Raw genomic sequence first — 16,363 nt, forward strand, 5'->3', positions numbered from 1 at the left:
AAGTGAACCAGACCACCTGTGAGGTCACGTCTAGTGAGGATGATTCCCGATGCTCCAAGTGGCCTCTTGCAGGAGCTAAACACAAAGGCAATGGCTGCAAAGTTACCCCAGAAAGTCAGAGACGGAGCGTCCAGCATGCGTGAGGCCAGGGTGTGTGGGGGGTGGGCGGGGGAGATCAGTGGAACCACAGGGAGACCTGACCTCTCGCTCAATAAATCTGTAGACGATATGGATCCTCTAGACCAGCGCTGCCTGGTCACACTGTGATGGTGAACGCTCATAGCCGCGCTGGGCAGTATGGTGGCCACTAGCCACGTGTGGCTGTGGAGCACTGAAATGTGACTGAGCAACGAAATATGACGTCGTATATAGTTTTAAATGTAAACAGCCCACACTTGTGTAGTGGCTACCCTATTGGACCGTTTGTTCTAGAATGAATCTTTGTAAACCAAGACAAAGAACCTTCCTAAAAACAGCTTTCTTGTTGTTAAGTGTTCCCTGGATGCCAAACCAGTGTTGCAGGATTTCTCTTATTTTGACAACTCACTCTAAACCTTTGAAAAAGACACTAGATGCCCATTGGCCAGATGAGGAAGGAAGGTTCAGGAGGCTCAGTGCTTGCCCACGGTTGCGAGAGGTGGTGGTGTTGACCGATGCTCGGCCCAGAGGTTGCCAGGGCAGTCAGGTAGCAAAGGCAGGGTCCGTGGGTTCGTCCCCAGGGGACTGGCGAGAAGCCTGATCGTCTCAGCACTAATCCCGCACAGGTGCTCCTGAGCTGTCCGAGGTGAGGATTCAGGCTCAGTTGTTGTTTGTAGGTAATTCGGGGCGTGGGCCATCTCGGCGTGGGGACGGGATCTCTGGGAGGTGCAGGGGAGGAAAAGCCTGAAGGGATTTTGTGTACAAAGTTATTACTTGATGGTGGGTTTCGGCAACTCAGCAGGGGCAAGAGAGGGCGCGTGGGAGTGGGATCCACATGCCCTCGGTTCCTCCCGTGGGTCACAGAGGGGGGCTGTAGAAGCCTTTCTGCCACCAGTGGCGTGCCGCTGCCTTGACAGGTTCTGCTGTGGACACAGCAGAGCTCTCGGGTACAGTGCCCCCGCAGGCAGGAGCCCCGTCCAGTCTCAGGGTCGTCCAGTGCTTGCCCACGCACCCTTGCTTCCTGGAGGAAGTCGAAAACATCACCCATGTGATGTGAGCAGTGGGCGGGATCTCAGAGTTTCTCCCATTCCATCCACTTATTCTATCAATGGTACCACTGGAGCCCAGAGAGCAGAAGGGACTTAGGCAAGTCACCCAGCAGGTTATCGGCTGAATCAGGTCTTAAAGCCTCAGATCTCCTAACCAAGTCATCACACAAGCCATGTTTTCCTGCCCAGGCTGCACCTCGCTTGCAGGAAGTGAATACACGTGCCTGGGAACAGAGACCAGTAATTAACAGCAGCTGCAATTTATTGAGCACCTGCTCCACACCGGTTGCTGGGCTAATACTTGCAGTGGTTCTCAACCTTGGCTGCACATTAGAATCACCTGGGAATCTTTTTAAAATCCTGATTTCTGGGCCTCATCCTCCGGAAATTCTGTTTCTTTATTACTAATGTTGTGGCCCCACCCCATAACAAATTGTTCCCTGCCCTCTCCTGTAGCTCTCCGCCTCCTGTAGGACGTGTTGTCACTCTGTTAGGGGTGGGGCCACAACATTAGTAACCAAGAAACAGAATTTCCGGAGGATGAGGCCCAGAAATCAGGATTTTAAAAAAGTTCCCAGGTGATTCTAATGTGCAGCCAAGGTTGAGAACCACTGGCTTAGAGAGATGACATATGCAAGCACCTGCCACCAGCTGGGCCTTAGGTAATGGTAGCCTATTGTGTGCTGGGCGTGTGGCTCACCCCACCGTCACTATTCAGGCTCTAATCATCCTCGGTGTGAAGAATTGCCACGCCGGCTGTCGGCGCCTCCCACGTGATGAGTCCGCTGGGTGCATCAGGACTCCTGGCCACGCGCCTGAGAATTTGCCAACCAGGAGCCCAGAGACACTCCTGCTGTGTTCTCTCTGCCTTGCCCGGCATTTCGTTCCAACCGAGACAACATTTAAAGTTGCTGAGGGTCCACATCTTTAAAAAGAGATCCCTGGCTTCTGCTGCGGATTCAGAAGTGTTTATGCTGGCCGAGGGCCCCTGCCCGGGGCTGCCATCAGCAGGGCTTTGGACCTGAGTGACATCTCACAGCTCCCTCCGCCGCCCCTCGTCTGACACCAAACCCTCCCTCCAGGGCGACTGTGCTCTTCATTTCAACCAGAAAAGCGACCGTGCTTCATCACTTTAGGCGGCACCGGAAACAGGCGGCGGCATGAGGGAACCAGGTTGGAAATGTATGAGCCAGAGCAGGCCTGGAAAGCCTTCCGATCTCAGACGCACGTTACCAGCCGGGGATCAGTTCTCACTGGCGCCCTGTCAGGGTGCAAGGTCCCTCTTGCTGGAAACATGGTTCATCACGCATAGCACACCCTTGTGAACGGACCGTGTTCCTCTGGGGGAAAGTGCCGTGAGATAGAATTTACCGGTTCCTGTCTGGGGGCACACATCTGCCCCAGTTCTTCACACAGAAAGGGCATCGGGGCCTGAGGTCACGTGCACGATGCACCCAGCATGTCATGTCTGGTGTCGGTGCGTCTGATGCATCCTTTGTCGTAATGACGTCTGGCAGTTCCAGACGAAACAACATGGAGAGCTGTTCAAACGCAGTGAAATAACCTGAAGAAATAAGCAATCCCAGTGACTGAGCTGCACAATTCGTCAGGGAGCCAAGGGACTTCAGCTAAGAGTTGCTTCATGTCACATCTGTGCAGCTCCACACAACAAAGAACAATTGAAAATGCACTTGAGCCCCGCCGGCATGGCTCAGGGGTTGAGTGTCGACCTCTGGGCCAGGAGGTCACGGGTTCAATTCCCGGTCAGGGCGCATGCCCAGGTTGCAGGCTCCATTCCCAGTGTGGGACCTGCAGGAGGCAGCCGGTCAATGATTCTCTCTCATCATTGATGTTTCTATCTCTCTCTCCTCCCCCTTCCTCTCTGAAGTCAATATAAATATTTTTAAGAAATAAATTTAAAACATGCACTTGCTCCTGAGTACGGCTGCAGATTGCAATTCTCTTCCTCAAGTAAACCCTCAGAACCGTGTCTGCTTCCGGCCCCACAGAACCGGGCTCTGGCCCTGCTGGGCCCCTGTGTCTTCAGCCAAAGTGGGAAGACAGGAGCTACGTGGGGGAGCACATGCTTCGATCTAAAAAGGGAAAGAAAATGCGTATTTGCTCGTAGGTGTAAGGAGTCCGCCTGCGCATTTAAAATGAAAACAACGTGTATCCGTAGGGTTTTCCTACAACTCGCCCACTGTATGCATTCCCGTGACCTGCCTGGCCCGGGGAGTGTCTACGTTTGTCACCTCACAGCCAACTGTTGTGCGGGCTTGACTCAGAGGCCAGTGACAGCCAAGGAAGGTCAAGAGGGACACACTCGAGTCTGTGGCCACCGCGACGTGTGCAGTCCCGTGCCGGAGGGAGGTCACGGGCCTGTGACCGGCTGAGCTGCACGGGAGCCCTCTCACCAGACACCGTGAGGTGGGTAGCCAGTCACCTAATGAAAACAGCCTCTTAAAGTGGGGGATCGTGGGAAGTAGTACAGGGCCCCCTAATGCCATTACTTTACTCTTGAAGACATCAAGATCCATTCACGTGCTCACCCTGCGACCTCCAGCCAGGCTCTTCTATGAGAACAGGTCACGTGACCAGAGCATCTGACTTTTGTGCATGAGCCCCACCTGGACGCAGCGCCCACCAATTCCACTCTTGGTTTCTTTGAAAGTGGAGTGAAAACTGAAGGCACAGCCCGGCCAGTGAGACTCAGTGATTGAGCATCGACCTATGAACCAGGAGGTCACAGTTTGATTCCCAGTCAAAGCACAAGCCCAGGTTGCAGGATCCCCACTAGGGGGCGTGCAGGAGGCAGCCAATCAGTGATTCTCTCTCATCATTGATGTTTCTCTCTCTCCCTCTCCCTTCTTCTCTGAAATCAATAAAAATAAATTTTTAAAAAGCAAGTGCATCGCCACACACAGACACACACACACATACACACACATACACAGAGACACACACATACACACAGACACACACACAGACACACACATACACACACACATACACAGACACACACACATACACACAGACACACACAGACACACACATACACACACACACATACACACACACACACACACACACACGGGGAGCTCCAGACTGGCACCCCCGCAGGGCGGACTGGACCCAGTGACCTCACCCAGCCAGCAAGCCCCTCCCTCCGGGCTCCGGGCCTGGGCTCTCCTTTGCCTCTGCCTCACCTGCATCACCTCCCACCCCTTGGGCTCAAGTTGAATGGCTTTCCGTTCTGTACTGAACCGCCAACTAACCGCACAGCCCTTTGAAGCAAGTGAGCGAGATGGGGAATCCATTCACGGCGAGGCTGGGAAGGGGTCCCTCCAAGTCCGTGGGAACAGACAGTGAAAGAGTCCTACTAAGCTTCTTCGGGAGGGGACCCCACCTGCTTGCAGGAAAATGGGAGTCAGGTGCTCGCTCAGGTTCTAAGAGAAAGGGCAAAAGATGGAGGAGGGGCTCTGTCCTGGGGTCGGCGGTGACAGCCGGGCCCTGGGAAGCTGGGGGTGGGGGGGACCCAAAGCACAGGGCCCCGCTGCTCAGATCCTCTCTGCTGTGTGAGGACTTCTCCAGGGGTCAGAGGTCAAGGGGTGCCAGAAAGGGGGAAGTGCCCAAGAGAGGAAATGAGAGGAAGAAACTGGGATTCAGAAACAGAAGAAACACATTCAAGAGGGCACATTGAAATGCATTGAGGACGCCCATTCCAAAACAGCTACCATTTTCTTTTTTCAATCCTCACCTGAGGATATTTTCCCATTGATTTTTAGGGAGAGTGGAAGAGTGAGGGCAAGACAGAGAGAAACATCCATGTGAGAGAAACACGTCGATTGGTTGCCCTGACCAGGGCCCGGGCCGGGGAGGAGCCTGCAACCAAGATACGTGCCCTTGACCGGAATCAAACCCGGGACCCTTTGGTCCACAGATCAACGCGCTATCCACTGAGCAAAACCGGCTAGGGCCACAGCTACGGCTTTCTGATGGACAAGTGCCCTCTGGAATGATGGTCAACCAGCTGGTGTGACTCAGTGGTTGAGCTTGGACCTATGAACCAGAAGGCCCAGGTTCAATTCCCCGTCAGAGCCCAGCCTCCAGGCCACCAGGACCAGAGGAACCTAATTCCTAGCACGAGTTCTAAGCAACCTGCTGGATAAATACAGACACGCAGAGACAGAGAGCTCCCAGGTTGTGCTACGGAATTCAAAGCCGTCATGGTGAAGGTGAGGGCAGAAGAAATTCCCGTCCTGCACGGTGACTGGAGCTTCCCCGGCTGGGAAAGCATCTCAAATGAGAGAAGACCAGGTGCCACCCCTCCCGGGTCCTCGGGAGCTTGTCTGAAACGGTTCGTAACGAAGGTTTAGGTCAGGGAGAGGGTGATGCCGACGGAGGGATCTCAGTGGCAGGAGGAGGCGGTGCGGGCCCGAGTCCGTGAATGGCCATTATTGTCTGGGATTAAGGCGGCAAACCCGGCCAATAGAGAACGCATTGTTTGGGAGAACTGGTAAAGGACATGTCTGAAAAGGGACGTCCACCCCCGCAGGAGGGCCGTCCTAACTACAGAGTTTGTGATTTCCCTCCTGACACTGACCTTATCTCGGTGAGTGATGGCATTTCCTGGGCCTCAGCCCTGGGACCTCTCGCTGAGCTGACCTCATGGTGATAAAATCAGCGGAGTCCTGTTCGTCATCGCCTGCTATCTGGGCAAATCAGGAAAAAAATAAAAAGCGAGCAACTCGGTAATGCTTAGATATCGTCTCATTAGAAGGCCTTTGTGGGGAGATTGTGGGAATTGCATTACAGCAGCGGTTCTCAACCTGTGGGTCGCGACCCTTTGGGCGGTCGAACGACCCTTTCACGGGGGTCGCCTAAGACCATCCTGCATATCAGATATTTACATTACGATTCATAACAGTAGCAACATTACAGTGATGAAGTAGCAACGAAAATAACTTTATGGTTGGGTCACAACATGAGGAACTGTATTTAAAGGGCCAGAAGGTTGAGAACCACTGCATCACAGTGACCTTATTCCATAACCTTTGCTGAAATCTCAGTCATTCTCCGGTGCTTAAAACACAATTCTGTCTGAAACGAAAACATGCCTGTTGGAAACTCACTGCCCATTCCAAGTTTCGCGAGCAGGTCTGAACCATGAGACGCTGGGACTGGGTGGGGGGGGGGGGTCTCCCTGAGGCCACCGCGGGGCCTCGCAGGGCTGTGTAAAACCCCGAGGTAGTGCATGTCAGTGATGCCTCAGAAAACGTCCACGTAGAAATGTGTTCATTCACAAAAATCCAAGTCCTGCAGACAGGAAGATAAACATGTATCCAAGACCTAAAAGAGATCAGGCTACAGGGAATAGGTGTTGAAATGAAAGTTGAATATAGCTCTAGCCATTTTGTGTCCTGGGTTCAATTCCGGTCAAGGGCATGTACCTCGGTTGCAGGCTCCTCCCTGATCAGGGCATGTGCAGGAGGCAACCAATGGATGTGTTTCTCTCACATGGATGTTTCTGTCTTTCCCTCTCTCTCTTCAACTCTCCTTAAAAATCAATGGAAAAATATCCTCAGGTGACGATTAACCAAAAAAAAAAAAGTTGAAAATAAACCCAGCTGGTGTGACTCAGTGGTTGAGCATGAACCTATGAACCAGAAGGCCCAGGTTCAATTCCCGGTCAAAGGCACATGCCTGGGTTGCAGGCTAAATCTCCAGTAGGGGGCGTGCAGGAGGCAGCTGATCAATGCTTCTCCCTCATCAATGATGTTTCTATCTCTCTCCCTCTCCCTTCCTCTCTGAAATCAATAAAATATATATTTTTTTTAAAGTTGAAAATACAACCCACCATCCTAAAGACCCCTCCACCCTCAGATGCGACTTAACCATGAGCCACGGCTCTTTTTCCTTCATGTCTAACTCTTGCCTCTTCAGTAACCTAGTCTGTGTGTCCTCCTGGCCCTTCCTCCCTCTTTCCTTCCCTCCCTCCCTTCCCTCTCACCTTCCACAGGAAAGCAAACACCTGGGCCTGCTAAGCCCAGCATGCTCTGGGGGCAGAGGCCCTAGCAATGCCCCAAGGCCATGGTCTGCAGGTCCGCCCTCTGCCCTTTTCCAGAGTCGCATCCCACAGCCATGCTCGCCACAGAAACCAGAGGGAAGCCCCGCTGGAGCCCAGCGCCACCTCGCCTCCCAGGCTGGCTCCTGCCCTTCCTCCTGTCACCCCTCAGTCCCTCCCACCCAGCCCGAGCGGCTGACCCTCAGAGCCTCGGTCCGGTCAGTGCACGGGGGTTGTGGCTGGGGCACTCGGAGGGACCCGGAGCAGTTTCAGTCTGAGGATGTCTGGACTGGAGGGAGGGGACTTTTCTCTAAGGTATTGTGTCTGAGTAGGAGTAATAGGGACAAGTGGGGCTTATTATCTACTAGTGGCCCAGTGCACGGATTCGTGCACATTGAAAGGAAATTAATTAGAAGAAATATTTTAATATCGCTATTCGCCCTTTCTCTATAATAGAAGTGTCAACCAAATTTACGATCGACAATGACAGATCGAAACACACACATGTGATTGGTGCCAGCGAGAGCTTTATATGTAACTCGCATGGGCGAGTCAACGTTTATTTCTAAATCACCAGTGGGAGTCGGACATACGGCTGGTCAGATTCAGGGCCGACAGTGCCCCAGCAACAACGTAACCCATGGCTGCAGGTGGAACCGTGTGGCCCCGTGAGGAATCGGGCTCCCTCCTCTCTGGTTTCGGGGTTCATCACCTGAGAACCGCTACTGCCAAGTCACTGCAGCTCAGCAGCTCCTGGGTTGAGCATCTGCCCCCTAGTGGTCAGTGTGCATCATATGTACTGGCTGGTCAGATGGTCAGACCGTTGGACGGTCACTTACCTTTTAAATATAGAGATAGCTAGTCTATACCAGCTGTGGGCAAACTACAGCCCGCGGGCTGGATCCAGCCCGTTTGAAATGAATAAAACTAAAAAAAAAAAGACCGTACCCTTTTATGTAATGATGTTTACTTTGAATTTATATTAGTTCACACAAACACTCCATCCATGCTTTTGTTCCGGCCCTCCGGTCCAGTTTAAGAACCCACTGTGGCCCTCGAGTCAAAAAGTTTGCCCACCCCTGGTATACCCACCCTATCATCTATCATTATTTACCCCCAAAAGGAACTAATTGCCGTTCTGATTTCTCACGGGGCACCAAGTCAACTGATGGCCCACGAGGCATTCTGATTTCTGTGGCTTTGAACAAACGCCTTTTCTGCTTCTCTCCTGGAGAGAGCCGCCAGTGGACTCAGTTCCTGCTTTTTAATTCCTTCGATTAATGAGGTGCTAGGTTCTCGTGTTCTCGAATTGGATCCATTTTTCCTCCTTTCACAAATGCAACACATAAGTGCCCCGTATATGGAGAAAGGCCAAATGCAAATGAACCATTGCATTGTTTTCAAATGGAAGTGGTTTCTTTGGCTCTTCACACTATAAAGGAATTTTTAAGCGAAATTTCTTTTTATGTCAGACAATACAGAAACCTAGAGAAAAAATAAAAATACCTCATTTCCTACCACACAGGTGTTTTTTCTTTTATAAAAATTCTAAAACAGTGTACAGTTGTGTAATTGGTTTTATTTTTTCAATAGCTCTGTATCGTGAATATTTTTCATGTCAATAAAGGCAGGTCATGATTTTGAGTAGTTGCCTAGTATTCTATTGGGTAGATTCCCTTAATTTATCGAACCAAGCTATCATTTTTAGAAGCCATAAAGAGATCAAAGGTCTTGTACCAACATATTTGCACACTCATCCAATTGTTTCCTGAGGATTCACACTAGAAGTGGGAGGTATTCACTAATTCATTAACACATGTATTGAGTGCCTAGTAATGCACATCTCTGTTTTTTTGTTTTTTAATATATTTTTTTATTTCAGAGAGGACGGGAGAGAGAGAGAAACATCAATGATGAGAATCATTGATTGGCTGCCTCCCGCACGCCCTACACTGGGGATCGAGCCTGCAACCCAGGCATAGGTCGATACTCAACCACTGAGCCACACCAGCAGGGCTGCACATCTCTGTTTTTGGGGGCAACACAGCGATGATCAAGAAGGTCCCGCCCTCAGAGTTGTCAATCTGGTAGAGAACTTCGGTATTAGGCCAGGGGTGGGCAAACTTTTTGACTCGAGGGCCACAATGGGTTCTTAAACTGGACCGGAGGGCCAGAACAAAAGCATGGATGGAGTGTTTGTGTGAACTAATATAAATTCAAAGTAAACATCATTACATAAAAGGGTATGGTCTTTTTTTTTTTAGTTTTATTCATTTCAAACGGGCCGGATCCGGCCCTAGGGCTGTAGTTTGCCCACGGCTGTATTAGACAAAGAACCCAAATAAAGTGGGATGAGTGGTTTCACGGAGGAAGTATGGAGTAACTTGGTTCTAAGGCAGTGGTTCTCAACCTTCTGGCCTTTTAAATACAGCTCCTGCCGAGGCTGGTTTGGCTCAGTGGATAGAGCGTCGGCCTGCAGACTGGGGGGTCCCGGGTTCGATTCCGGTCGGGGGCATGTGCCTGGGTTGCAGGCACGTCCCCTGTAGGAGGTGTGCAGGAGGCAGCTGATCAATGTCTCTCTCATCGATGTTTCTAACTCTCTATCTCTCTCCCTTCCTCTCTGTAAAAAATCAACAAAATATATTTTAAAAAATAATAAAAATAAATAAATAAATAAATACAGTTCCTCATGTTGCGACCCAACCATAAAATTATTTTTGTTGCTACTTCATAACTGTAATGTTGCTACTGTTATGAATCGTCATGTAAATATCTGATATGCAGGATGGTCTTAGGCGACCCCTGTGAAAGGGTCGTTCGACCGCCTAAGGGGTCTCGACCCACAGGTTGAGAACCGCTGTTAAGGAGCTGTACTTTTCGCCCTGACTGGTTTGGCTCAGTGGCTAGAGCATCGGCCTGCGGACTCAAGGGTCCCAGGTTCGATTCTGGTCAAGGGCATGTACCTTGGTTGACTTCCTAACTGTAATGTTGCTACTGTTATGAATCGTCATGTAAATATCTGATATGCAGGATGGTCTTAGGCGACCCCTGTACCTTCCTCTCTGTGAAAAATCAATAAAATATATAAAAAAAAGAAAAAAAAAAAAAAGGAGCTGTACTTTTCAAAAGGCTCCTGCTACCCCTCTGCCAGCTGTGTCCCCAGGAACCTGTGTGAATGTCGCCTCCTACCAGCGGGTTTGCAAGCACCTGCGCCCGTCCTTACTTCCCCGGCACCTCTGTGAACCCACATGCTTTTCAATCCTGGCCAACCGCAAAGGCTAACACTGTGGTCGTGGTCATAGCAATTATGTACACAGGTTTCTGGTTACCTTTTTGTTGTCCTGCCCATTCGTAAAAAGACACTTAGCAACCTTACCCTCACATGTCTGTGACTTCAGAACGCTAACGGTCCAATTTCCCATCGACATGCTTACATGTCATACCTCAGGCAAATCGCTCAGAAGTTGAAGATGGTCCCTGCAAGCCTCCTTAGCCCGAGCCTCCCTGCCTTCGCCGTGCTCCGGGGCCGGCAGCCCCGTGTTTCCATCCTGCAGGGGCTGCTCTGAGCCCTCCTCATCCTGATCACCCACCACGGCTTTGGAGAGCTCGGATGAGACCTTTTCCCCAATGCCTACCTGTGCGTCACTCTTTCTGCACAAGGTGCATCCACACAGAAGGCATTGGGTGGATGGAAAGGGGGAATTAAAAGGGTAAAGGACTTGGGTAAGGATCCAGTCTAGAAGAACCTGGGCATTGTTAGTAAATCCCACAACAGGTTTATTTAACCACTAGAGGCCCGGTGCACAAAATTTGTGCATGGGTGGGGTCCCTAGGCCTGGCTGGCGATCAGGGCCTATCAGGGCCGGACAGGGCATGGCCTGCTGGCTTCCAGACAGAGCCTGTCAGACAGGGCCTGCGGGATGGGGGGGAGGGTTCGGGGGAGGGGCTGCAAAAGGTTTGCTGACCTGGGGGAGGGACCGGTGGAGGTTGGCTGGCCATGGGAGGTTGGCTATGGGAGTGCACTGATCACCAGGGGGCAGCTCCTGCATCAAGCATCTGCCCCCTGGTGATCAGTGCATGTCATAGTGACTGGTCAACTGGTCGTTCTGGTCATTCCAGTTGTTCGGTCGTAACGGTCACAGGCTTTTATGTATAGAGAGATTGCTGGGCTACAGGCATGTCAATCATTTCTGTTTTGTAAATAATCTGGGAAATAACGTGCTATTCGTTCATTCGCTCAGCTAATATATATTGAGCTCCTCATCTGTGCAAGGCTTTGTGTCTGAGGGTACACTCTGTGTATCTAATTGTATGAAGATCACTTTTTATATATTTCAGCCACGGGTACATTAATGGTCCTGCAGGCTCAGAAAGTCATTTTCTAGTAACTGCGGTTAGCAGGTCCCACCGAGAGGTGACTAGGTCATGATACCAACCTTCAAAGTCTATGTGGTGAGTCCCTCGCCTGCAAAACCAGACCTCAGGAGCAGAGCACCTGGGAGGAGTTTCCCTCAGTACCAAGGGGAGACCAGCTCCTGGGGGACCTGGATGAAGAGGGCACCCATCTCACCAGGACAGCCGGGTGCCCGCGGGGCTGCACTGCCCTGCGAAGGGTCAGCAGTCTGTCCTTGGGAAGTGTGGCTTTCGCATACACTGCTATTTCCTGCAGCTATTTCCATTTTGCCTTCCTTCGTCGATGCCCTTTCAAAAATGCCGGCTTGTCCCCTCTGTGCTGAGAGGCACCTGGGGAAGGAACTGTGGGTGCCCAGGCTGGAGTTCCTTCTGTGGGGCTGGAGGAGCTCCCCCCGAGCTCAGAGAGGATGGGCAGAGGAATCAAAGCCACGTGACTAGGGTAGGTCTCCCCCCACCCCACCCCTCCACACAATATTCTTTTTTTTTTTTAAATATATTTTATTGAATTTTTACAAAAATGCCGGCTTGTCCCCTCTGTGCTGAGAGGCACCTGGGGAAGGAACTGTGGGTGCCCAGGCTGGAGTTCCTTCTGTGGGGCTGGAGGAGCTCCCCCCGAGCTCAGAGAGGATGGGCAGAGGAATCAAAGCCACGTGACTTGGGTAGGTCCCCCCCACCCCACCCCTCCACACAACAATATTCTTATTCTTCTTCCTCTTGCTCCTTCTCCTTTATTATTTTTATTTTTTACTTTTTTTTTTTTTTTTTTAGCTCTCCCCACCCTGTTACAACCCATAGCACAGTAACAGCTGAGAAGTGGTCAGACCTCTTGAGACCCCACCAAGACACTACGGAGAAAGGAAGCTTGACCCTGACCCCGGGGCTGCCGCCCCGTGGAACCAGCTCTTCCCGAGTCTTCACCCTTCCGTGGGAGCAGGACGCCGCCCTCTGATTTCATCACAGTCGAGCTTTGTTCTTTCCACGCAAGACATCCTTGGCTTTGGGGCCCAGGGAGACGACAGAGAGGCTGTTCTAGGCAGAGCTGCGCACTGGAACCCAGGGCCACGCCCGAAAGGCAGTGCCTCGATTTTTAATTAATTTCAGTACAGTGCCTGGATCACGGATTTTCTCCTTGTGATTTTGTAAATGAACGTCTCACGGATGACCGGCTGTTGGTGCTCTCGCTCCAACAGGGAAATCCGGGGCTTTGTCTGCCGGAACCGCCCGGCTGGCCGGGCCGAAGGAAGGAAATCGATGCCGAGACAGGCCCAGGCCCAGCCCGCGGTGGCCATGGCTCTGCCGACGCCGGGGAGCAAGCGGGCCACTCAGACCAGCACTGGGCGTGCGGAGGGGGGCCGGGGACTGTGTGAACCGTGGCTCAGTGTTTGTGGTCAGCGTTGGAAACAAATTGTCGGGATTCTGGAAAAGATTCAATTGTGTGGGAGTTACTGTAGCTTAACAATCCTCATTATTTGTTTGTTGGCTTTTATTTTTAGACTTTAAAAATGTCCCGTTGTTAACCCCTCCGGGCACACGTACAGCAGCCGTGAGGTCACACGCAGCTGGCAGCGGCCCAGTGCCAGCTCCGCAATCGGTGAAAGCCAATCTCGCTCCGGTCACATCAGGAGGCAGGACCCGTGCTCTCTGCTGTCACTAAAGGTCAGATACGCATCACAGGCCCGCGGTCACCAGCAAAGCGCAGTCGGACCTGCAACTACTGGGTCTATAGCAGTGAAGCGGAGAACAAGCCCTGGTATAAGCTGGCTCACTGATTTCCAAGGGCCCGCGGTTGGCATCCTCGCCCACAGGCCCAGAGGGTAATGGAGGCGAGAAACAGCAGTGGGGGGCCCGGGGCGAGCCTGCGCCTCACTATCTGTGCGGCCGTGGGCATGTCGGCCGCGAGCCCCCATCTGGAGAGCAGAGGAGGGTGGGGGTTCGTGGCGGGTGGAAGGTTCACCCTCCGCGCAGCGCCGTGGTGGGGCCCACGTGTGTGCTGGGAATTGTTCTGAGCACTGGGTACAGTTGCCAACCATGGAAATGGAGGCCGTGCCCTCGCAGTCAGGGTGGTGCCACGGAGAAGAGGGCAGACAGTGACAGTGCGGTGACCACGGGAGGACGGGAGGAACTCAGGGTGCCAGGGCCCCCGACACCATGCGGGGTCCGGGACAGCTTTCCAGGAGCAAGTCTTCTCAGCTGAAACCTGAGGGCTGGCCCAGGGGTGGCTCGTTGGCAGGGCAAGTGCCCCACGGGCGGAGGAGAGGACTGTGGGTGGCCCAGGCCCCAGATCCTCATCAGCGATTCCTCCCCGCTCCTCCCAGCCCAACAGGTCACCAACTCAGTTCTCAGGCACCAGCTCAACTCAACGCAACGCCGACACCAGCTACCTGGAGCCGGTCATCACATTGGGAGGTGCCGAGTCCATGATGGCCAGGAGCTGAGCAACACGACGCAGCCCCTGTAACAGGAGGCCCTCCCAGCCGAGCGGCCCCTGGAGCCATGGAGGCCTGAGCCGCACTAGCCTTCAATTGAAAGCCTCGGCAAAGGACCCCCACAGGCTGTACCTAAGTTCACGTGGACTATTTGTAATTTGTGTCCCAAATAACAACTACCATTTGCAGATAATTTTCCTTCTCTTTCTGATTTTATGCCCTTCGTTCTTTTTCTTACCTTATTGCAACGGCTGGGGCCTCGAATAGAAAGGAAGCGGTTGGACATCCTTATTTTGTCCCTGATCTTGGGGGGAAAACATGCAGTATTTCACCATTAAGTATGACGTTAGCTCCAGGCTTTTTATATATTCTCTTTATCAGTCTCACAGTTCCCTTCTCTCCCTATTGGGCATGTAGTTTCTGGTTTTTATCACGAGGGTTGAATTTTTTCTAAATACTATTTTTGCATCTATTAAAATGGTCACATGGTCTGTCTTCCAGTCCATAAATATAATTAATTATACAAAGTGATTTTTGAGCCCTAACCGGTTTGGCTCGGTGGATAGAGCGTCGGCCTACGTACTGAAAGGTCCCAGGTTCGATTCCGGTCAAGGGCATGTACCTTGGTTGCGGGCACATCCCCAGTAGGAGGTGTGCAGGAGGCAGCTGATCGATGTTTCTCTCTCATCGATGTTTCTAACTCTCTATCCCTCTCCCTTCCTCTCTGTAAAAAATCAATAAAATATTTTTTTAAAGTGATTTTTGAGTGTCAAATCAACTTTGCACTCCTGAAACAAAAATCTACCTGGTCATGATATTTATTCTGTTTATATATCACTTGATTTGATAAGCTAATATCTTATCCAGGATTTTTGTGTCTGTATTTATGAGAGATATCGGCCTCTAATTTTTTTTGTAATGCTTGTTAAGTGTTATAATTAAGGCTATGCTGATCTCATAAAATGAGTTAGAAGTGTTTCCTCCAACTATCTTTTCAAAAATAATTATTTTTTTCTTAACTATTTGATAGAATTCAACAGCCACAAGAACCGTATCTTCAGAAAAAAATCACTTCTACAGTCGTAAACAACCTGCTTCCCTATTTATAATGGTCTGGCCCTCTAGCAACTTCGGCGCAAAATTATAGCTAATTTGCTGAACAACCTGCTTCCCTATTTATAATGGTCTGGCCCTCTAGCAACTTCGGCGCAAAATTATAGCTAATTGAGTGTGAGTGTGAGTGTGTGAGTGTGAGTGTGTGAGTGTGAGTGTGAGTGTGTGTGTGTGTGTGTGTGTGTGTACCAAATGTGAGTGTGAGTGTGTGAGTGTGAGTGTGTGAGTGTGAGTGTGAGTGTGTGTGTGTGTGTGTGTGTGTGTACCAAAAGTTATTTAGCCATTTGAGTTGCTAACAGGTTTTGGCTCTGATGAACAGTGATGCTGTACACATTCATGTGCATGTCCTGGTGTGCACTCCCCTAGCCTTTATATTGGTTTGCTACTTTGAACCCAACAGGCCCACCCACTTACCCACTTTCATCTCCTCGTCGCCGTGTAATTGAGATCCTCTTGGTTCTTGCTGCTGAGTGTGCCGCGCCAGCACAGCCAGGTCCGGGGAGCCTGAGAGCGGGCGGTGAGGGATTAAGAAAAGACAGACAAGAGAAGAAAGCTGAGTCTGGGTGGGACGCTGTCCTCTCTGATGGAGAGCTAGCGACAGCGCCACGGACTACGAGCCGAGTCTTTATTTTATAGCCAGATTCCACGAGGCAAAGTAAGGGCGTGGTTACAACGTTCTCTCGGGTTCCCAATCTACTCAGTTACATGCACCTGATCAAGCTTTGTTTCCTCGCTGCACCTCTCGCAGCCCAGATCACTCAGTCACGTGGGGCCACAGGTTCGGACCATAGGTTCAAGCTCACAACTATAGCCTTTGGCCATTATTGTGCTGGGACTTGCACGTGGCATTGCCACGAGAGCATCGTGCCCTCTCATTAGTTCCCAGGCTTGAACCTGTCCAAACGCTGTAGCCGCTCTCCACAGCTGAGAGGTAAGCGGATCATGCCGCCTGTGCTGGATTAAGCTGGGTGCCATCTTGAGGCTCCCCAGACGCCGGGACCCTGGGGCAGCCTGCACCCGGAGGCCCTGAGCTGCTGCGGGAGGGGCTGGATCTTAGGACTTGTTGGGAACTCTTGCTTAAGAATTCTTGGGCAATAGGTAATTATGCGATGTATGCACAGTCTGTTAAGCAGTACACGTGCCTTGTGGATGAGCTTTGT

The 16,363-nt window shown here is 51.4% G+C and overlaps 1 protein-coding gene across 1 annotated transcript in view; it reads left to right on the forward strand.

The window, feature by feature from the left end:
- LOC102426948 (pappalysin-1) overlaps positions 1 to 14,099 on the forward strand; it is a 299,588-nt gene extending 285,489 nt beyond the window's left edge. Inside the window, exon 19 of the mRNA XM_006099368.2 lies at positions 13,980 to 14,099. Coding sequence (XP_006099430.2) covers positions 13,980 to 14,099 — 120 coding nt within the window. The remainder of the gene's footprint in view (positions 1 to 13,979) is intronic.
- Positions 14,100 to 16,363: the final 2,264 nt, after the last annotated feature.

This window comes from Myotis lucifugus, unplaced genomic scaffold, assembly GCF_000147115.1.
Source record: "Myotis lucifugus unplaced genomic scaffold, Myoluc2.0 scaffold_273, whole genome shotgun sequence".
In the NCBI taxonomy this organism is placed as follows: domain Eukaryota; kingdom Metazoa; phylum Chordata; class Mammalia; order Chiroptera; family Vespertilionidae; genus Myotis; species Myotis lucifugus.